At 38.9% G+C, this 16,971-nt stretch overlaps 1 protein-coding gene across 3 annotated transcripts in view; it reads left to right on the forward strand.

Annotated features, from left to right (window-relative positions):
* The first annotated feature begins 4,873 nt into the window (after positions 1-4,873).
* tmem108 (transmembrane protein 108) overlaps positions 4,874-16,971 on the forward strand; it is a 65,592-nt gene continuing 53,494 nt past the window's right edge. Inside the window, exons 1-2 of one of the 3 annotated variants that reach the window (XM_058376877.1) lie at positions 4,874-5,158; positions 5,446-5,593. Coding sequence is in view for 1 of the 3 variants with exons in the window: in XM_058376876.1 (XP_058232859.1) it covers positions 5,781-5,796 (16 nt within the window). In the remaining 2 variants the exon portion in view is untranslated. Of the gene's footprint in view, positions 5,159-5,445; positions 5,594-5,754; positions 5,797-16,971 lie in introns of those variants that run through there. The other 2 variants (XM_058376878.1, XM_058376876.1) reach the window with 2 other exon arrangements.

Genomic DNA, 16,971 nt, shown 5'->3' on the forward strand with positions numbered 1-16,971 from the left:
AGGCCAAAACTGGGACGTCTGCCTTTACATGCACATGAACTTAATATGGAGTTGGCCTGCTCTTTGTAAATATAACAGCTTCAACTCATCTGCTGATCTGGCTTTCCACAAGGTTTAGGAATGCATTTCTGGGAATTCTTGACCATTTTGATTTGACTGCTGGACATTGTGTGTATTATCACTGCAGTGCAGAAGAGGGAGCCGTATATCACATTTTGGAGGCAGTGACTCCGTTTGATTTGAAGTCTATTAAGCAAGTGGTATGTGTTAAACTGCACAATAATATGTATTAAATGCATAAATATTATGCAACTCCTATGATTAAGTGCAATGTACTGTACTTAGACTTAGTTCTTTGCTAAATTAATACAACTCTAGATCAGTGTGCTGGGTTATGGCATGCCCCGTTGCTTGGGTTGTGGTTGAGTTTAATTGGATTTGTTCGAGGTGATAAGTAGTTTGGTTTGTCTCCTGTTATGCCTCATTTACTAAATACATCAACCTTTGTAACTTTGGGTTTACTAGAGATGCAGAGCTTATACTGCACATCTACATATTAAGTTAAATCTTAATATATAAATTTTTTTGTATGCATTTTCATGTGACCCATTAGGCTATAACCATGGTCTGGATCATGCTGCAATCTGATGTTGATCCCAGGACCACTGGGTGTAATTCGGGAATACACCCTGTATAGGATGCCGGTCCACTACAGGGAGCCATGCACACACTTTTACACACTCGTTCACACCTACCGGCCATTTTAAGGTAGCTATTCCACTTACCATTTGATATTATTTTGGTAGGAGGGATAAAACTGAAGAACTCCCATGAAGAAATCCATGTGGACATGGGTAGAACATCGGAAGCTCCTTGCAAACAGTAGCTCAATCACAGGATCGTACTGGGGACCCTGGAGCAGTGAGAGAGCAATGCTTTGCTATACATAATACATTCTTACTGACATTGCCAAACTGCTGCATCCTTCTTTTATGATGCTTTTCCAGGCTTGTACTGCAGCATTTTGCAGTTATTTGTTTTGGTGGTTTCTACCATCAGTCTCATCTTCAGGAGGTGTAATAATACACAGTAGGATTAAGGTCTGGTTAGGGTTAAGATCTGGTGACCAAGCTAAAATTTTTTTTTTTTTTACCCTGATGGTGATCATGCAGCAAGACAGTGATCAAATCAAGTAAGAATGAAAGCATTTCTCTGTTATAGAAGAGAATGCTTCTATAGATGTCTACATTCTTGCTGCTGCTACCTTCATGAGTTACATCATCAATAACGATTAGTGAGTCTATTCCAGAAGCAGCCATGCAAACCCAAGCCAAGTCTCTACCTCCACTGTGCTTGACTGATGAGCTTGTATGTTTTGGAGCACATGGGCTCATGCCCTATCCATCACTTTGGTAGAGGTTAACGTTGGATCCAGATCTCTTGGGGCTCGTCTCTGTACTTCCAATCTGCCCTTCTGGGTCTTATTGCTGAAGAGTGGTTTGTATCTGGTGGTATAGGCTTTATATTTTTGCTCTTCTTTGAACAGTGGATTGTGATACCTTCACCCGTGCCCTGTGGAGGTTGTTGCCGATGCTAACTTACTGGTTGGTGGGTTTTTTTCTTCACAGCTACCACAAAGTTTGTCACCAACTGCTGTTATTTCTTTATTTGACCTGTTTGATATCTGGATCACACAACAGTGATTTCTTTCTTTTTCAGGACAATCCAAATTGGTCCACTGGCTATGCCCAGTGCTTGTGCAGTGACTTTGATGCCTGTTTTCTCAGCTTCAAAATGACTTGCTATTCTCCCATAGGCAGCTCTCTGGTCTTCATGTTGGTTTATTCTTTTTAACAACAAATTCAGTCTTCACAGGTGAAACCAGGGCACAAACAAAAGTACATTCAGAGCTTTTTTTTTTTAAACAATCAATTTAACAGACCACATCTGGGCAACAAGAAAGTGTCAGGCACTTCCAATATTTATCATTGAATGAAGTATTGGTGAATTTCAGCAAATGGTGCCATATTCTAAGTTGTTTAAAACCACTAGGTGTAAAAATCAGGAAACGGATGGTGAAATTCTGGTTTAACGGCTCATATATCTTGTTTATTTTTGCTCTGTCAATAGGAATATTTACCACATTGGCCAAAGTGATGCATGTTGCCGTGTAATGCACAGATTGACTGACTGACAGTCTGTAATATAATATATTTATATATAATGTACAATTGCATCAAGGTAATAAAATATTGCTAGAATTGGAATTTTATGTAGCGCTCAAACTCAAGCTTGAGTAAAAAACAAATAGTGAAGCATCCCTGTGCTGTTATACTAAATATCACATTAGTACCAGATCTAACCTTTGTGTAAATAAATGTATAAATTCGAAGAACCCTTGAGCTAGCTCGGCAGAAGATCTCCGATAAATCCCTGGCAGATCTCACAAATCTCAAACAAGTACAAAGCCTGCTGTATCTACTTTCCCATTAGGTCTACCTGATATAATATTTTCTACAAGCTGAAGCCACGTATTGCTGCTTCACAAGCCAGACGTTGGTCACTCCTCGTATTTCCACCTAGAAATGTAACCATACATTGCATTAAATGGCAATTAATGAAAGAAGTCGCCTCTTGACTTGCATTCAAGTCTGTTTTGTGCAATTACTTCCTTTATTCAATAAATGAACCTGTCTTTAAACAGTAGAGCCCCTTTATGGTGCTCCCCAAAGCACACACACACAGCTGTGTCAGTGACCTGCCAGCTGGCAGTTTTCCACACAGTGCTTGAGAAACCTCACGCTGCACAGTGCTGGCTTGGGCACAAGGGCAAATAGATCGATTGCCTGCATTGCCAGTATCTTTGGCAGTAATGCTAAGTTCTGCCACAGAGTGATGTGCTTAAGTTCTGATCCTAAATGCAGACAGTACTCTCTGACCAATAATGGATGTGTCTGACCTATTTATACTATATGGCCAAAAGTATATAGACAATCAACTATCAAAGTTTAAGCACACAATTGTCTACAATGTCTTTCTATGCTGTAGCTGTAGATTCACTTCACTGGAACTCACATGACAAAGCCCCTGTGTAACAAAGCATGGATTTGGACATGGATTTCCAAGGTTGGATATTGAGTAGCCTGCACAGAGCCCTGACCTCATCCTTGCTGAACACTTTAGGATATACTGGAATGCCAACTATGTGCCTTCTCACCCAACATCAGTGACTGACTAATGCTCTAGAGGTTGAATAAGCAAAATCCCACAGCCATGTTCCAAAGCCTTCTCAGAAGATTTACATTTACATTTAAGGCATTTGGCAGACGCCAAAAATGCTTTAAAGTCTCTATCAATGAATACATCAATACTGGTTTGCTTGATCATAGACTAAGAACACCATGAGTTTAAAACTTTGTTGGGAGGAAATATAGCACTTAAAAACATATAAAAACAAGAATAAGTGCTAGTTTAAGTATTTCAGGAAGTGGTAGGTCTTCACTCTTCGTTTGAAGACAGTCAGTGACTCAACTATTTGGGCGTCTAGGGGAAGTTCATTCCACCACCTCAGATCCAGAACAGAGAAAAGCCTCGATGTGTACCTACCTTGTCCCCGAGAGATGGTGGGATCGTTCAAGAAGTGCAAGAAGAGAAGTGCATTGTATAATAGAAACAGGACAGTAAATCTGGAATAGGATGTTTCAAACAAAGGGATATTTTGATTAAGGGGTTATGATTATGACCACCTGCGTAATATTGTGTTGATCCCCCTTTTGCTGCCAAAACAGCCCTGACCCGTCATGCACTGTGTATTCTGACACCTTTCTATCAGAACCAGCATTAACTTCTTCAGCAATTTGAGCAACAGTAGCTCGTCTGTTGGATCAGAACACACGGGCCAGCCTTCACTCCCCACATGCATCGGCCTTGGCCGCCCATGACCCTGTTCACCACTGTTCCTTCCTTGGACCACTTTTGATAGATACTGACCACTGCAGACCGGAAACACCCCACAAAAGCTGCAGTTGTGGAGATGCTCTGATCCATTAGTCTAGCCATCACAATTTGGCCCTCAAATCCTTACACTTGCCCATTTTTCCTGCTTCTAACACATCAACTTTGAGGACAAAATGCCCACTTGCTGCCTCTAATATATCCCACCCACTAACAGGTGCCATGATGACGAGATAATCAGTGTTATTCACTTCACCCATCAGTGCTCATAATGTTATGCCTGATCGGTCTATGCTTGAATGGTCATAGACTTTCTCTAGCAATTAAAATTCCCTATGCACATCTCTGCTTTAAAAAAAAATGCCAGTTTATCTTTATCTTGTTTTTGTTTAATAAAGATCGATGTCCCTACTTGAATAAATGTCTGCTCAAAAAAACAATAAATAACATTTTCTTAAGCATCTGGTGGCTAGTGTGTGTGTTTTTTTTTCTCCAGCAAAATTGCAAGTTGGACTGAGTAAGACAGGCAGTGTATTGCTTTTTATCATCAGATGCACACACTATACTTCTAAAGGTCTCTACAGTAGAAAATGCATTGAAAAAGAAGACACTTAAAGGAGACAAGCAGAAAATATGAGAAATATGTACAGCGTTTATTGTGACAAAGAAAATGCCATCAGCCATTACTGTCAGGAGTCATGCAAATAATAATAATAATAATAATAATAATAATAATAATAATACAAATCATTCATGATACAGACTTCTTTATTGACCTAACAGGACAATTCATGCTAATCGACCGAGTTTCTAATCTGGATCAGGACCCACGGAAAAAAAAAACTGCTGCTGCAGCGATAGATGCTCATTAAAATTCCGAGCTCGTGCAACCCGAACATGCTCCCAGCGCCAGTGGAGTGACCAACACCAACCGACTTACAGTACTTCACCGTCCACCTTCCACCAACCAGCTGCTCCAGATTAAGCGGCACTCTCCGGTTCTCCCAGTCGCTGGAATTATATAAAATTATATAAATACGATCTCCGGAATAAAAGTCTCGGAAGAGCGAAAGAGCTTGAATGAACGGCGGCGCGCGCTCACGTGACGCGCGAGGATCCGGTGCGCGCGACTGGTGTTAACGGCGTCGGCGGCGGCGGCGCTGCTTCAAGACTCCGCCGCACCGCAAGCGCGCCGGGCAAAGAGGTAAGCCCAGAGATCGTCTTAAATACTCCTGGCTACGATTGGAAAATGGGTTTGGTGAGACTTGACCGCACACAGAATGACAGCATCAGATCTCTGATAACGAAAATCGGTGGTTTTTATGGGTTTTGCAGCAACGACGGATCAGTGAGGCTGCTGGCGTCTGTTCCACTGAGCTGAATGTCATTTAGCAGGATCCAATGCAGACATGATGTGATGTTTCATCTCGCTCTCTCTCTCTCTCTCTCTCTCTCTCTCTCTCACACACACACACACATGTTGCGTTGTAGGCACTTGACGCAACATCATCGAAGGAGGCGCACTCAAACCATTCCAACTTTTCTTCTCCTATTCTCAGGACTGAGAGAGGATCCACAGCGGACCCGCATCATGCCATGCTCCCGGCGTCTCTGATCCATTTCCACATCTTAGTATAAGGTAAGAAAGCTCTGCGACTGATTTGATGAATTGCTCAGGGACTTCACATTGCATGTGGCTGGATCTGTGAAGCTGGATTGTAAGGATTTTCCTCTATGTGATGGCAGAAAATATAGCTGACTTTCTTAATGGCTGGAAATTTCCACTGGAACAGAAACCCTGTTTCTCTGAAACCACTAAGTTACCAATGGTCTACTATACTGGTCAGTCCAAGGGTTTCTTCTGTCGTATTCTGTTATGCTACAGTGCAGGGATTCCCAACTACACAGTCCGGTGATTGCTCTGCTGTTCTGTATAGATAGTATGTCATGAGGTCCAGGCAGCACAAACGTTTTCATTTTCTAAGCCCTTAAAACATTTGCTTTAAGTCATACTGAATTGTTTACATAATTTTATACATATATACTGTGATCTGTGAGCAGATAGGCGATACCACACAGCTAAAATGAGTAGTTAAAGCCATTTTTTAATCCAGATCTAATTAATATGATTTGTGCTTGTGCCAAGTATTGTGTATAAATTTACATTTTCATACTAATTTTAAAATAATTCAGTCAACTTTATACCTTTAACCCTGTACCCACTGGTTTGAAGCAGGTGTTTAATCATTTTTTTTAGGTATATGATCGCTTTTTAGCTGTCTTTAACAATGGATACCAAACATTAACATTGTTAATTAAGCCTTTTCTGTAATGGAGCTGTTAGACTGTCAGGTGTAGTAGATGTGCTAGTACATATACATTTAGCCAACTGACACATTGCACAGATACTTATTTTTATACTGGCTGTTTGCTTGTAACCATTTGTTTTTACCAAATGAAAGACCGGCCTGTGGGCACACAAACTGTGCCATTTGAATAAGAACATTGAAATTTTTTGTTCTTGCTAATTATGATTGGATACTGATGGTGGAATCCAGCTAGCCTGTGGTTCATTGATATTCAGTTCCAAACACTGGAGTGACTCTCTTAAATCGTGACGCCAGCAGTAAGGCACTCTATCATAAAAGCACTCTCCACTGGTGAGCAGAGTTTGTCCTCCTAATCACCCAGTAAAACAGTAAATGTTTAAGAGCAGTGGGTAATTAAAAGTCTTGGTTTTTCAGAGACCATTGTGAACAGGAATGTTATCCAAAAGCCCTTAAGAGAACACCCCCCAACATCCGCTTTGTTCTACAGGACAATTCCCTGCTGGTTTATCCAATAGGCATTTAGTAGAGGGTTGGGGGTTGGGGTCAAGTGGCAAGCCAGTGACATATGTAGCTGACAACTTGTTCAGTGTCAGTGTCAGGCTTGAGCTTAAAAGCATGTGAAATCTGTTTAAAGAGGTGGAGGAGGGCATTGGATGCATCAAGGGCAAATGACGGCATGACCTTTTTATAGGGTCGATTGTTCAAGATGGAAAACGTGTGTTGTTGAACACATAAAGAGGCCTTTAGGATTATTCCACACCCATTTCCATAAGCCATGCAGCATAATAGGTTGGGACAAGATAATTGCTGTATTGTCTAAGGTGTAATTGTCTATATACTATTATTATGTAGACCATATACTATAATAGCTGGGGAGATTTTTGGAAATCCATTCTTAAGCTGAAGTTTTAGCTCAAGATTTAGCACTTAGCATTCTAGTCATGCCTGTTTTTACCATCTTTGTAAAAACATAAATCTTAAACTAACTGAGAGTTAATAAATGTAATGAATAAAATATGGCAGTGAAGTGTTGTACATTGGGGCTTGGGCAACTTTCTCAGGCTAGCTAAGCTATCATAAAAAGTAAGCAAACATTATGTTGTTATTGTCTGGCTTCGATAACAAATTTTAGTCTCACCCAATACCTATAAGTTAATGCAAATTCAATTGACAATGGGTTTAGTTTTATATATGTATGTATGATATATATATATATATATATATAAATGTATACAGATATCATATGTATATATATATGTAATGTATATGTGTATATATATATATATATATATATATATATATATATATATATATATATATATATATATATATATGATTTGAATAGTGGTTACAGGTATTAATCAAAGTTGAGTCTTCCAGCTAAATTCATTGCCAAATGGTCAGGAAGACATTTTAGTGACCTGAAATGCATACCTTATAAATGCTTGAGTGTCACACACACCACATTTCTTATCCAGCGGTAGTGAAAAGGTGGTGGCAGATCCCTCATCCATCACTTGCGTAAATCTGGGTAACATCACTGTCATAGAGGCTAGACCAGGCAGGAAAATTCATCAGCTGACCTGTGCTATTGCAACTGACCCAGTTTAGCATAATTTAAGTGTCGAAAGAGTCCTCATAAAAATCTGTAACTGGTCTTTCTAGTGATGAGGTAACTGCAGTGAAATGTCCTTCAGCTCTTATCTGGAAAGGTTTTCCACTGGCTAATTGGGAATAGCCATTAGGATAATAACCATTAGGATGCAATAAATAATCATGTTGCATTTCTAGCTTTTCTTTCTTTCCTGGTTTAGTATTAGTTCTAATAAATCATATACCTACATACTGTCCAGTTAGTGGAATCGATCTAATCTGTACAGTACTATAAGGTGGCACAAAACCTTGGTTTGGTATGGTGTGGAAATTGGCCTGTGCATAAATACCTCGACTTGATTGCACCACCACATCCTTAGCCAGCAGACAGGAAAAAGCAGCAGTCTGAATTGAAAACAACACATTATTTCCCTGTTTTCCAGCAAATGCTGGGCTGCACGTCATTAACTGCTTCCAATTGCCTATGAAGCAGGTTTCATCAAGGCAGACAGTGAAGCTGGCTGTAATCTTCAGTAATGGACAGCCATGGTTCCAGTTTGTTTAGATATCCAGATCATTTTATGTGGTTTAGTACAAGTAAGATGACTGGACTCATCTAGGGACCTCACACCACTTTTACACTAATGCAGATACACCTCCAGGCTGAAATGTCTCAGGAGCTTGAATAGTTCTATAGCTTCATATGAATATATACACTGATTACTTAGAACTAAGAACTCGGTTTTCTTTTAGGGAAAATTCCAAGCAGAAGCACTGAGGAATCCTCTTATTATTATAGACTCATTCTTTGTAATCTGGCAGCTATGTGTAAATGCCTGGGAAATTCCCACCATTGACCAGACCTAAGGTAGCCACAAAGTTGGGCAACATCTTCAAATTTATAACAAAAATCTAGTGACGTTTAAAGACATGACATTTCTGGGAGATTTGATACCTCGCAAATGATAATAAAGTGTTTTTGCTTCTTTTAAAAGTGATTGTTTTAACTGGATCACATACAGCAGATGTACTAAAGTTGATAGTGAAATTAGGTCTTGATGTTTATCTCCACAGAAAATCAGAGCATCAAAGCATCAGACTGGTGCTTTGGCTCATTACTGCTATTACACTGGGGTGGAGCGATGGATTGGGGGAAGATAACTAGGAAATGGGAGAAAGGGGGAAACAGGGAGGAGGGAAGGAGCTGACTGATGGAGCATGAAGTGTGTACATGGGAGATTCCAGAAATTCCTTGGCCATTACCTCTCCATGCTAGTCACTGCTTTCCTGTATGAATTATTCACACACTTATCAAAGTCCTCACCACATTGCATAGCATGGGACTGATCATTCTTTCAAGTCTCCAAATCATATAGTTGTCCCCTTTGTATGTCTTTACCGGCCTTTGAGCATCCATAAATTGTAATAGTGCTTTTGATATTCATTAAATAACAAATGTTGAATTATTAATGAGGTATTGTTATGAACTACATGCATTGATTTTGACAAACTTGTGAAAAGCTCAGCTAGAATCATACACATGTATAAAGGTGACTTCCAAATCAAGCTTTTATGAATGCGTAAATTTCCTATCTACAGCATTTTTGAATGTGAATGTGGAAAATTTGTTAAACATAATAATTCTGCCTAACAGTGAGCCCTAAAAACCTTATTTAATACATAATCATCTCTGAACAATCAACAGATTTTGTTATTACTATAACAACAAAATTATTTTGCAGACTAATATAATAATTAAAGTAGCTTTGGCGGCTCTTCTAGTGGATGATAGGTACTTTAAGCCTCTTGACTTAATGTGTTTTTAGAAATCACATATTTTTTTGATAGTGAAATGTGTTACGTTTGGAAAATTCTCGTACCCTTTCTGCATAAGGCTGAGTTTTCCTCTTGGGCTTGAGCTTAAAGCTCATTTCTGCCTGTTACCCAATTAAAGCAGCTAAAAGTGCAGCTTTGCTGCATACTTGACATATATTCAGGGCTCAAAAGATTTCCTTTGCAGAATTAATATTCCCTGTAAGTTTGAAGCTAGCATCCTTAGACACTGTCTTGTGTTGTTACTAAACATGTGTGTAATAGCACTAATGTAACTTTTTTCTTTCTCATTATTATTCCTGAAAGCATGTCATATATACAACATCCTGGACCAAACGGATTGAAACTTTACATACATGGGGGGTTATAATCATAGAATATCAGCAGTTTTAAGGACTATGGGCCTCTGAAATGAGAATAATAGGATTAGTGAGGCTGGGATAAGGGTAAGACTTGGAAAGAGGGGGTGATTCTTCTAGCCCCTTCACCTCCTCTCTCCCACAGTGAAGGGGTCATGTGATTTGGTAGAACAGTGTTCACGGGGGTATAGCTTTGATTTATTTATTTATTTACTTACTTACTTACTTAATGTCTAGCAGTCTGGCTTTTTCTAATCTCCAGCAAAATGCTACCCAGCTTTATAGCCAAAAGCTTAGATGAGTGCTCACGAGCCACCATAGACATTGCTCATGAAGTCACCACAGAAGCAGTCTCTGAGGTGAAAAGTGACTTCTACAACTGGCAAATGGATGTCATGAGCTAGATTATCCTGTTTCCATGGCAATACCTCGGAGAGAAAATGTGACTCATCATGAATATTTGTTTATTACCTTTGCAGATAGCCGTGAACTTTCAATGTAGTTATTTCGTTAAAAGAGCTACATTATTAGTTGAATCTATCTTATTGCCCCCGTGAGTAGCGGTTAGCTGATTAAGTTCTGCACTGATTTCCAGGTGTTTAATAATACAAAATTAAAAACCCAGTTTCATGTTTCATTTCATTGGCAGACAACACTGATTGCTTTTCATGTCCAGAATATCTTCAGGGCTTGTATGCACATAGCCGACTGTTTCCAAGTATACATTATTTTTTAGCAAAGAACAGTAAAGAATAAGAAACGCCTGCACTTATGTTCATACTGGAGAATTACTAACAGTGTTAATAATTTTCTACTTGGTTATTTTAACCTAGTTAATGATCTTACTTAGTTAATTTCATTCTATTCTTTCATTCGGTATTCACTCAGAGAGATTTCCCATAGAGATTCCAATATAAATGAAACCTGGGAAAGAAAGCTCTTTAGTGCTCTTTGGAATACCTGGAAAAATTGTAGTCTTTATTTTGCAGCTGCAGAAGGAGACAATATCTATTAGTAAGTAATAAAAGATGACAAGCCATGCTAGGAAAATAACAAACAACAATGGTTTGCAGTGTTTTATTTATCTTGCGTTAATTTTTTATAACAGCAGCTCTGACACTAGTTCCCACTTTAACATGATACGTTTAACTTACTGCACTTGCTCTAATATGTTTAAAGCTCTTACACTGGGTGAATGCTCCAGATAATTTGAGTGCTGCTAATGAACAGATGAACAAAACGTATGGTTGTTTAACAAAGAAAAAACGTTGAATATTTGTTGATGCCGTGAAGCTTTCTTGTAAGAGGAGGGTTATTTAACATTTATGGAGGGAGTTTCAGGTGTCAGTGCTTTGTACAAGTCAGTAAGTTTCCAAACACAAGACTGACTTCAGGACAGAGAAGTTTGTGTTCCTCAGTAACAGGACAGATTGTGTTATTTTTCCTTTGAGAGAGAGAGAGAGTTTATGGTTACTCTGGTGTAAATGATAACAGGAACTACCTGGTTTGCATTAAAAAAAATTATTTAAATAATTAAAATAATTTTTAACATTAAAAGTAAGTAAGACAGATAAAAAGCACAATGTTTATGAATTATAAAATAAATGCACTTTGGAGGGGGGAATATGAAAATAATCCACTTTGGGGGGGGCACAAGCTTTTATGTGTTATTCTTTACATATCATTTACAATATTTTTAAAGTTAAGCTCTTTTTTCACTCTTGCCTTATTTTAATTGTTATAAAGCGCTAAAGACTTGTGAGTCTTTCCAAAAATAGTAAATAAATTCACAGAAAGCTTTTCATCTCAAAAGTTAGAAATGAAAAAAAAATTAAAAAAATTTTGAGCTCGCAAATGTATAAGGTTTAACATGTGTTTGGCCCAAGTTTAAAAATCCACATTTTAATTGAGTCAGAGTATTCAAAATGTAAATATGTAGTATGAAATGTGTATATTAATATGTAGCCCTTAAGCTATAATTGCAAATGCTCAACCTAGAGGCCCTGTATTTCAAAAAAGGTAGAGCTGAACATTTGTACTTTGAAATTCTTTCACTGCATATCCTAGCTTTGGAAGTTGGGGTCAGAGCACAGGGTCAGCCATGATGCACAGCCCATAGAGATAGCCAGATAAGGTTAAGGACCTTGCTCAGGGGCCCAACAATGGCAGCTTGGCAGTGCTGGGGCTTGAACCCCAAACCTTCCGATCAACACAACAGAGCCTTGACCACTTGAGCTACCACTGTCACTTAAAAAAATGTTATATAAACATAGTAATTTGTTAACAATATAGGCTTTTCAAATAAAATTCCAGATTATTTTCTTATCGGTATTCTGAAAACCTTTGAAATATCTGGCTACATGCGACCCCTCTACGTATTATTTAGTGCACACAGTCATATGCACAGTAAGATGTTTGGTAGTAAATAATTGCTGGATTGTAACTTGCTTCATTTCTAGATATGGTACTAAAACCGTTCCATAACATGTGAACCTAACATTCACTCTAGTATCCTGACTTAAATCATGTAAATCTGGTTCGGAACAGGGAAAATCCAAACTTTCCCTCAATTTCCTCTCTTTAAATGTGCATTTTTTAGTTTCACACTCTCAGAATGAAAAAGCTCTGAGCTGCTGAACTGCACCATTGCTTGTTACTGAGTTGTGTCAGGTCACTTCCAGCAATGAACTCAGTTTCCCAGAATGTACAAAAAAAGGCCGCATTGGACTACACTTCCTAGAGCACCACATGCACATAAATAGTGCACATAACCCACACTGAAGTAATGCTGAATGTTTGTTCACCTGAGCTTACCAAGCCTTTATTCTGATTTTTATATATTTTGGATTTGTCCTGTTCATGTAGTTTGCTGATTGCCTGACTTGTTTTTACTTTACCTCATGATTTGGATTTTTTTTTTTCTTGCTTTTTATTAAAAGCTAATTGTTTTTGTATCCTCTTCAGTGTCCTCTACCTGACAAGCTACTGTTGGGGGTATATCTTGTATATTATCGTTTATCTGAGAACGTGATTGTACCAATTCAAATGTAATCTAAGATCCATTATTACACCTTAGGGCTCATGGATTAATTCCCATACCCAATTTACTTCTACTAAAATTTATGTAGAAGGCATTTGCACAATGCTAGCACCTCAGCCATGGTCCAACTTCCTGCCTTTTTCTTGAACGCGTTGTAAAATTTATATTTTCCGGTTGCGAGCTTATTCTGGACTAATGGTTCTGATTTTTTTTTTTAGCCACCTGGGTCCTAATAACACAAACCAACTCATGATCAGTCTGTTCAACTGTATAACTACACAATTAGAATTTGCAATTGTTTTTCCTTCTTCTGAAAACAAGTGCTTTCACATTTCTAGTTTTTACGCTTTCTTTTCCTTCAGTTCATTTCATGGCTGCTGATCCTCTGATTGGCTATTTTTAGAGAGAGCTCTAGTGGTTTTCCTTGTGAGCTCAAGCCCAAAGCCGAATACTCAAATCATAGCCGGGTCTGCATTCAAACAGGAGTGTCAAATACACATTTTCTCCCACATACCTGGCATACGCCTGACCTTTTCTCTAACATCTAAATGGCAAACAACACTAGATATTTCCCGCTGAGATCTGGAGCATGTTCTTTTAAGCAGCAGTTATGAGTTTGAGAAGAAATACAAGTTTAATCTGACTAAAGTGTAGTGCATGGCTTTAGACCAGTAGGTAGAGACTAACCAGTCTGCTTCTGATTCTTATGATGCATCAAAAATAGCCCTATCAGGAAGTAGAGTTTTTCTGGCACTCTATTTAAGAGCGGTAATGGCATATTCTGACACACATTCCACTTGTATGCAGTAGCGTGTATTGATTAGTGTGCTGAGTTATTAGAGAAGACCTTGATTCGATTGTGCCAGTAATGTGTCATCCAAGACCTCAGCAAAGATGAACTTAATATCTGATTCTTGTTAATTCCTGATTATTGTCTCATCGTGCAATTGCTTAGTGATCATGTGAAACGAGCAACGTGAAGATATTTTCAGATATGTTGTATGTGTACAATGGATTAAGGGATCTGGTTAAACCCTTCAATCCACTCTATCACTTATTACCTTCCCTTCTATTAATTCAGCACCTTTGTGTAATTTTGTTTAGCATTCTGTTTTTTTCAGTCTCCTTATCTGTGCTGCTTCTATTTCCCAAAGGGAAAGAGTAGAGCTGTCTGGTCATCTGAGATGACATTAATATTGGATAAGTTGGAAAGAGGCATCAAGTTGGCAAATTAATGTCCATAGAGCCAAAATAGCTGCTCGTGGTAATGACTAAAACAGCAACAACCAGGCAAATAACAGACTCTGCAACACAAGAGTGTGTGTGAGTGACAAAGTAGTGTGTAGTTGATTGTCTTATGCCAACTCCATTACCATGGATACACTGAAAGTTTTGGGAAATAGGGGATGTTTGATGTTTGACAGTAGAGCCCTACTAGGCTCAGCCATGGCTCAACTGAGTATCCTATTCACTCACTCCAATCTCTCACCATCATAGAGAGATATGATTAGAAATTGAAGCATGGCGGTTTTTCCAGCATTAGTTTCTTTTCTTTTATGGCAGCTTCACACATGATTTTCAGCCTGGTTTTGTTGTTGCAGCAAAAATCACGTTATAAAATATCTGTTTCATCATGTATTGAGGCCTTAGAAGGAATGATGTAACCTTCTGAAAAGCAGCCAGTTTAGTACCATTGTAAGCCAAAAAAACCCCTACAATATAGTTCTGGCCACCAATAGGGTTACTGCTCAGGATGATGCAAACTCATGGGAAACTCACTATAAATACAATATTAGCGATGACGAAATGTAAACAGAACACACTAATGGATAACATATTATTATTACCACAATCTAACTTTTACAACTGTTTCTGCACATTCCTGGATCAACACTGATTGCAGCTTTTGGTGATAAACACAGCTAATTGGCTAACTTCTACTGCTATAGAATTGTTTGGCTCCTACAAATTTTGGCCCTCATTTTGTGTTTCAGAATAACCCGGCTTCCTGTTGACCAATCCGAAGTACTTTTCAGCAGTAAAATAGGGAAGAAAAAGGGAATTTGCTTCAGGCAATGATACGGCTTTTTTTTGTGTGTGTTTTCATTTCAAAATGATTCTTAATTAAGATTTTATCTACCGTAAAATGTTCACATTTATTGCTATTGCTTGGGGAAAATGTCAATCGGTCCACATTAAAGTATACAACGTTAAAGACATTTAACATTAGCTTAACGTTAGCTCTGGCTTTTCAGTCTCTGTGCTGGAATGTAAGAAGACAGTGGTGTGGGTAGCATTCACTGGGTCGTGATTCAGTGGGAACGATTTCCACTCTGTGGCTTTGTCTGGGATCTTATCTCTCATGGTAGTTTCACCTTGAGAGGGTTACAGACACCAGACACTGGCTTTATTGTATGTGTAACCTTAGATTAATCCACTGTCAGTGTATGCAGTCAGGTACAAAACCTTTAACCATGTTAAACATTGGCAAGAAAATAAATAAATAAATATTAAAACGTCTACAATTGGGATGCCCTTTAAGGTTATCTAGACAGCCCACCCCATCACACAGCAACTATGAGACAGGAAGTGTGGGGCAAGCACATGTTTCCTCTGAAATGTGTAACGCCAAATACTGCTCATTTACCATCACAGGGCAGAGTAACCCATTTGCCTTCTTCTGCATACATCTCAGAGCTCACAGCTGCTTGCGATTGACTAGTGGCAGGGGAGAAAGAATATTTCCACCAATATTTCAATTTGCATTGACAAAAATAAAATTTTTGTGATGTGTGACCTCCATAACAGTAAGTAGCGGGTTACGGTGGTTAAGTGATTAGCACGTTTGCCTCGTACCTCTGGGGTTGAGGGTTTGATTCTGGCCTCTGTCCTGTGTGCATGGAGTGTCCTCCAGGTACTGTAGTGTCCTCCTCCAGTGCAAAGACATATGTTGTAGGTTTCTTGTATCTTGAAATTTCCATTGTGTGAAAGGCCTTCAAGTGTGTGTTTGATTGTACCTTGTGATGGGTCTGTATCCTGTCCAGGGTGCTCATCGCCTTGCTAACTGTGTCCCCTGGAATAGGCATCAGCTTCCCTGTGACCATGTGTAGGATAAGCACTACAGAAAATGGGTGGATGGATAGGTGATCCATACCAGTAAGTAATAATGTACAGTAATTTCATATTTATTTCTCAGGCTATGTTGTTATACCTGTATACTGCCACATTTTGAAGGGTCTATAGGCTTGTGCAGCACCTTTCATGTGGACCTTATTCCACTTTTGCCCATGACTCTCTGACCATGATAAAGTGGTTACAATCTAGTGAATGGTGTGTCATTGCCAATGTATATCTATATGAATGTGTGGTAATAGTTTTTCAGTGACTAACCAGCTAGCTGGAAACAATCGATGATATACATCACTACCCCCATGTGACCTTCACCCTGGATGGAGATTTGCTTGCTTTGCTTGTATATTTGCACTGTATATAGCAAAGTTAGTGTAGGACTTGATGTTGCAATGTCAGATTTTGTGACTTCGGTACCACATGAAAAACAAATCCATGGAGTCTCTGTTTCTTCAAGTGCTTCTCTGATATTGCCTTTCCAAGTGTGTCATTTTGGATGTAAGCCTGTGCTAAGTGTTCTCCCGCTCCGCTTGTTCTGGAAGGCACCTCCTCATCTCTCGTCTTGAGCCAACAGGAAAACAGATGACTTAGCGTTTCTTTTTGGTTTGTGACTGTGAGAGACTATAAATTGGCCAGCGTGATTGCAGCAATGGGCGTCTCTGCAGAGGAGAATCTGTGTACACTGCAGAGGCGTTTATTTTAGCATGTGCATTTGTAATTCAGTAATAACATG

The sequence above is a fragment of the Hemibagrus wyckioides genome, linkage group LG23 (assembly GCF_019097595.1).
Source record: "Hemibagrus wyckioides isolate EC202008001 linkage group LG23, SWU_Hwy_1.0, whole genome shotgun sequence".
Lineage (NCBI taxonomy): Eukaryota > Metazoa > Chordata > Actinopteri > Siluriformes > Bagridae > Hemibagrus > Hemibagrus wyckioides.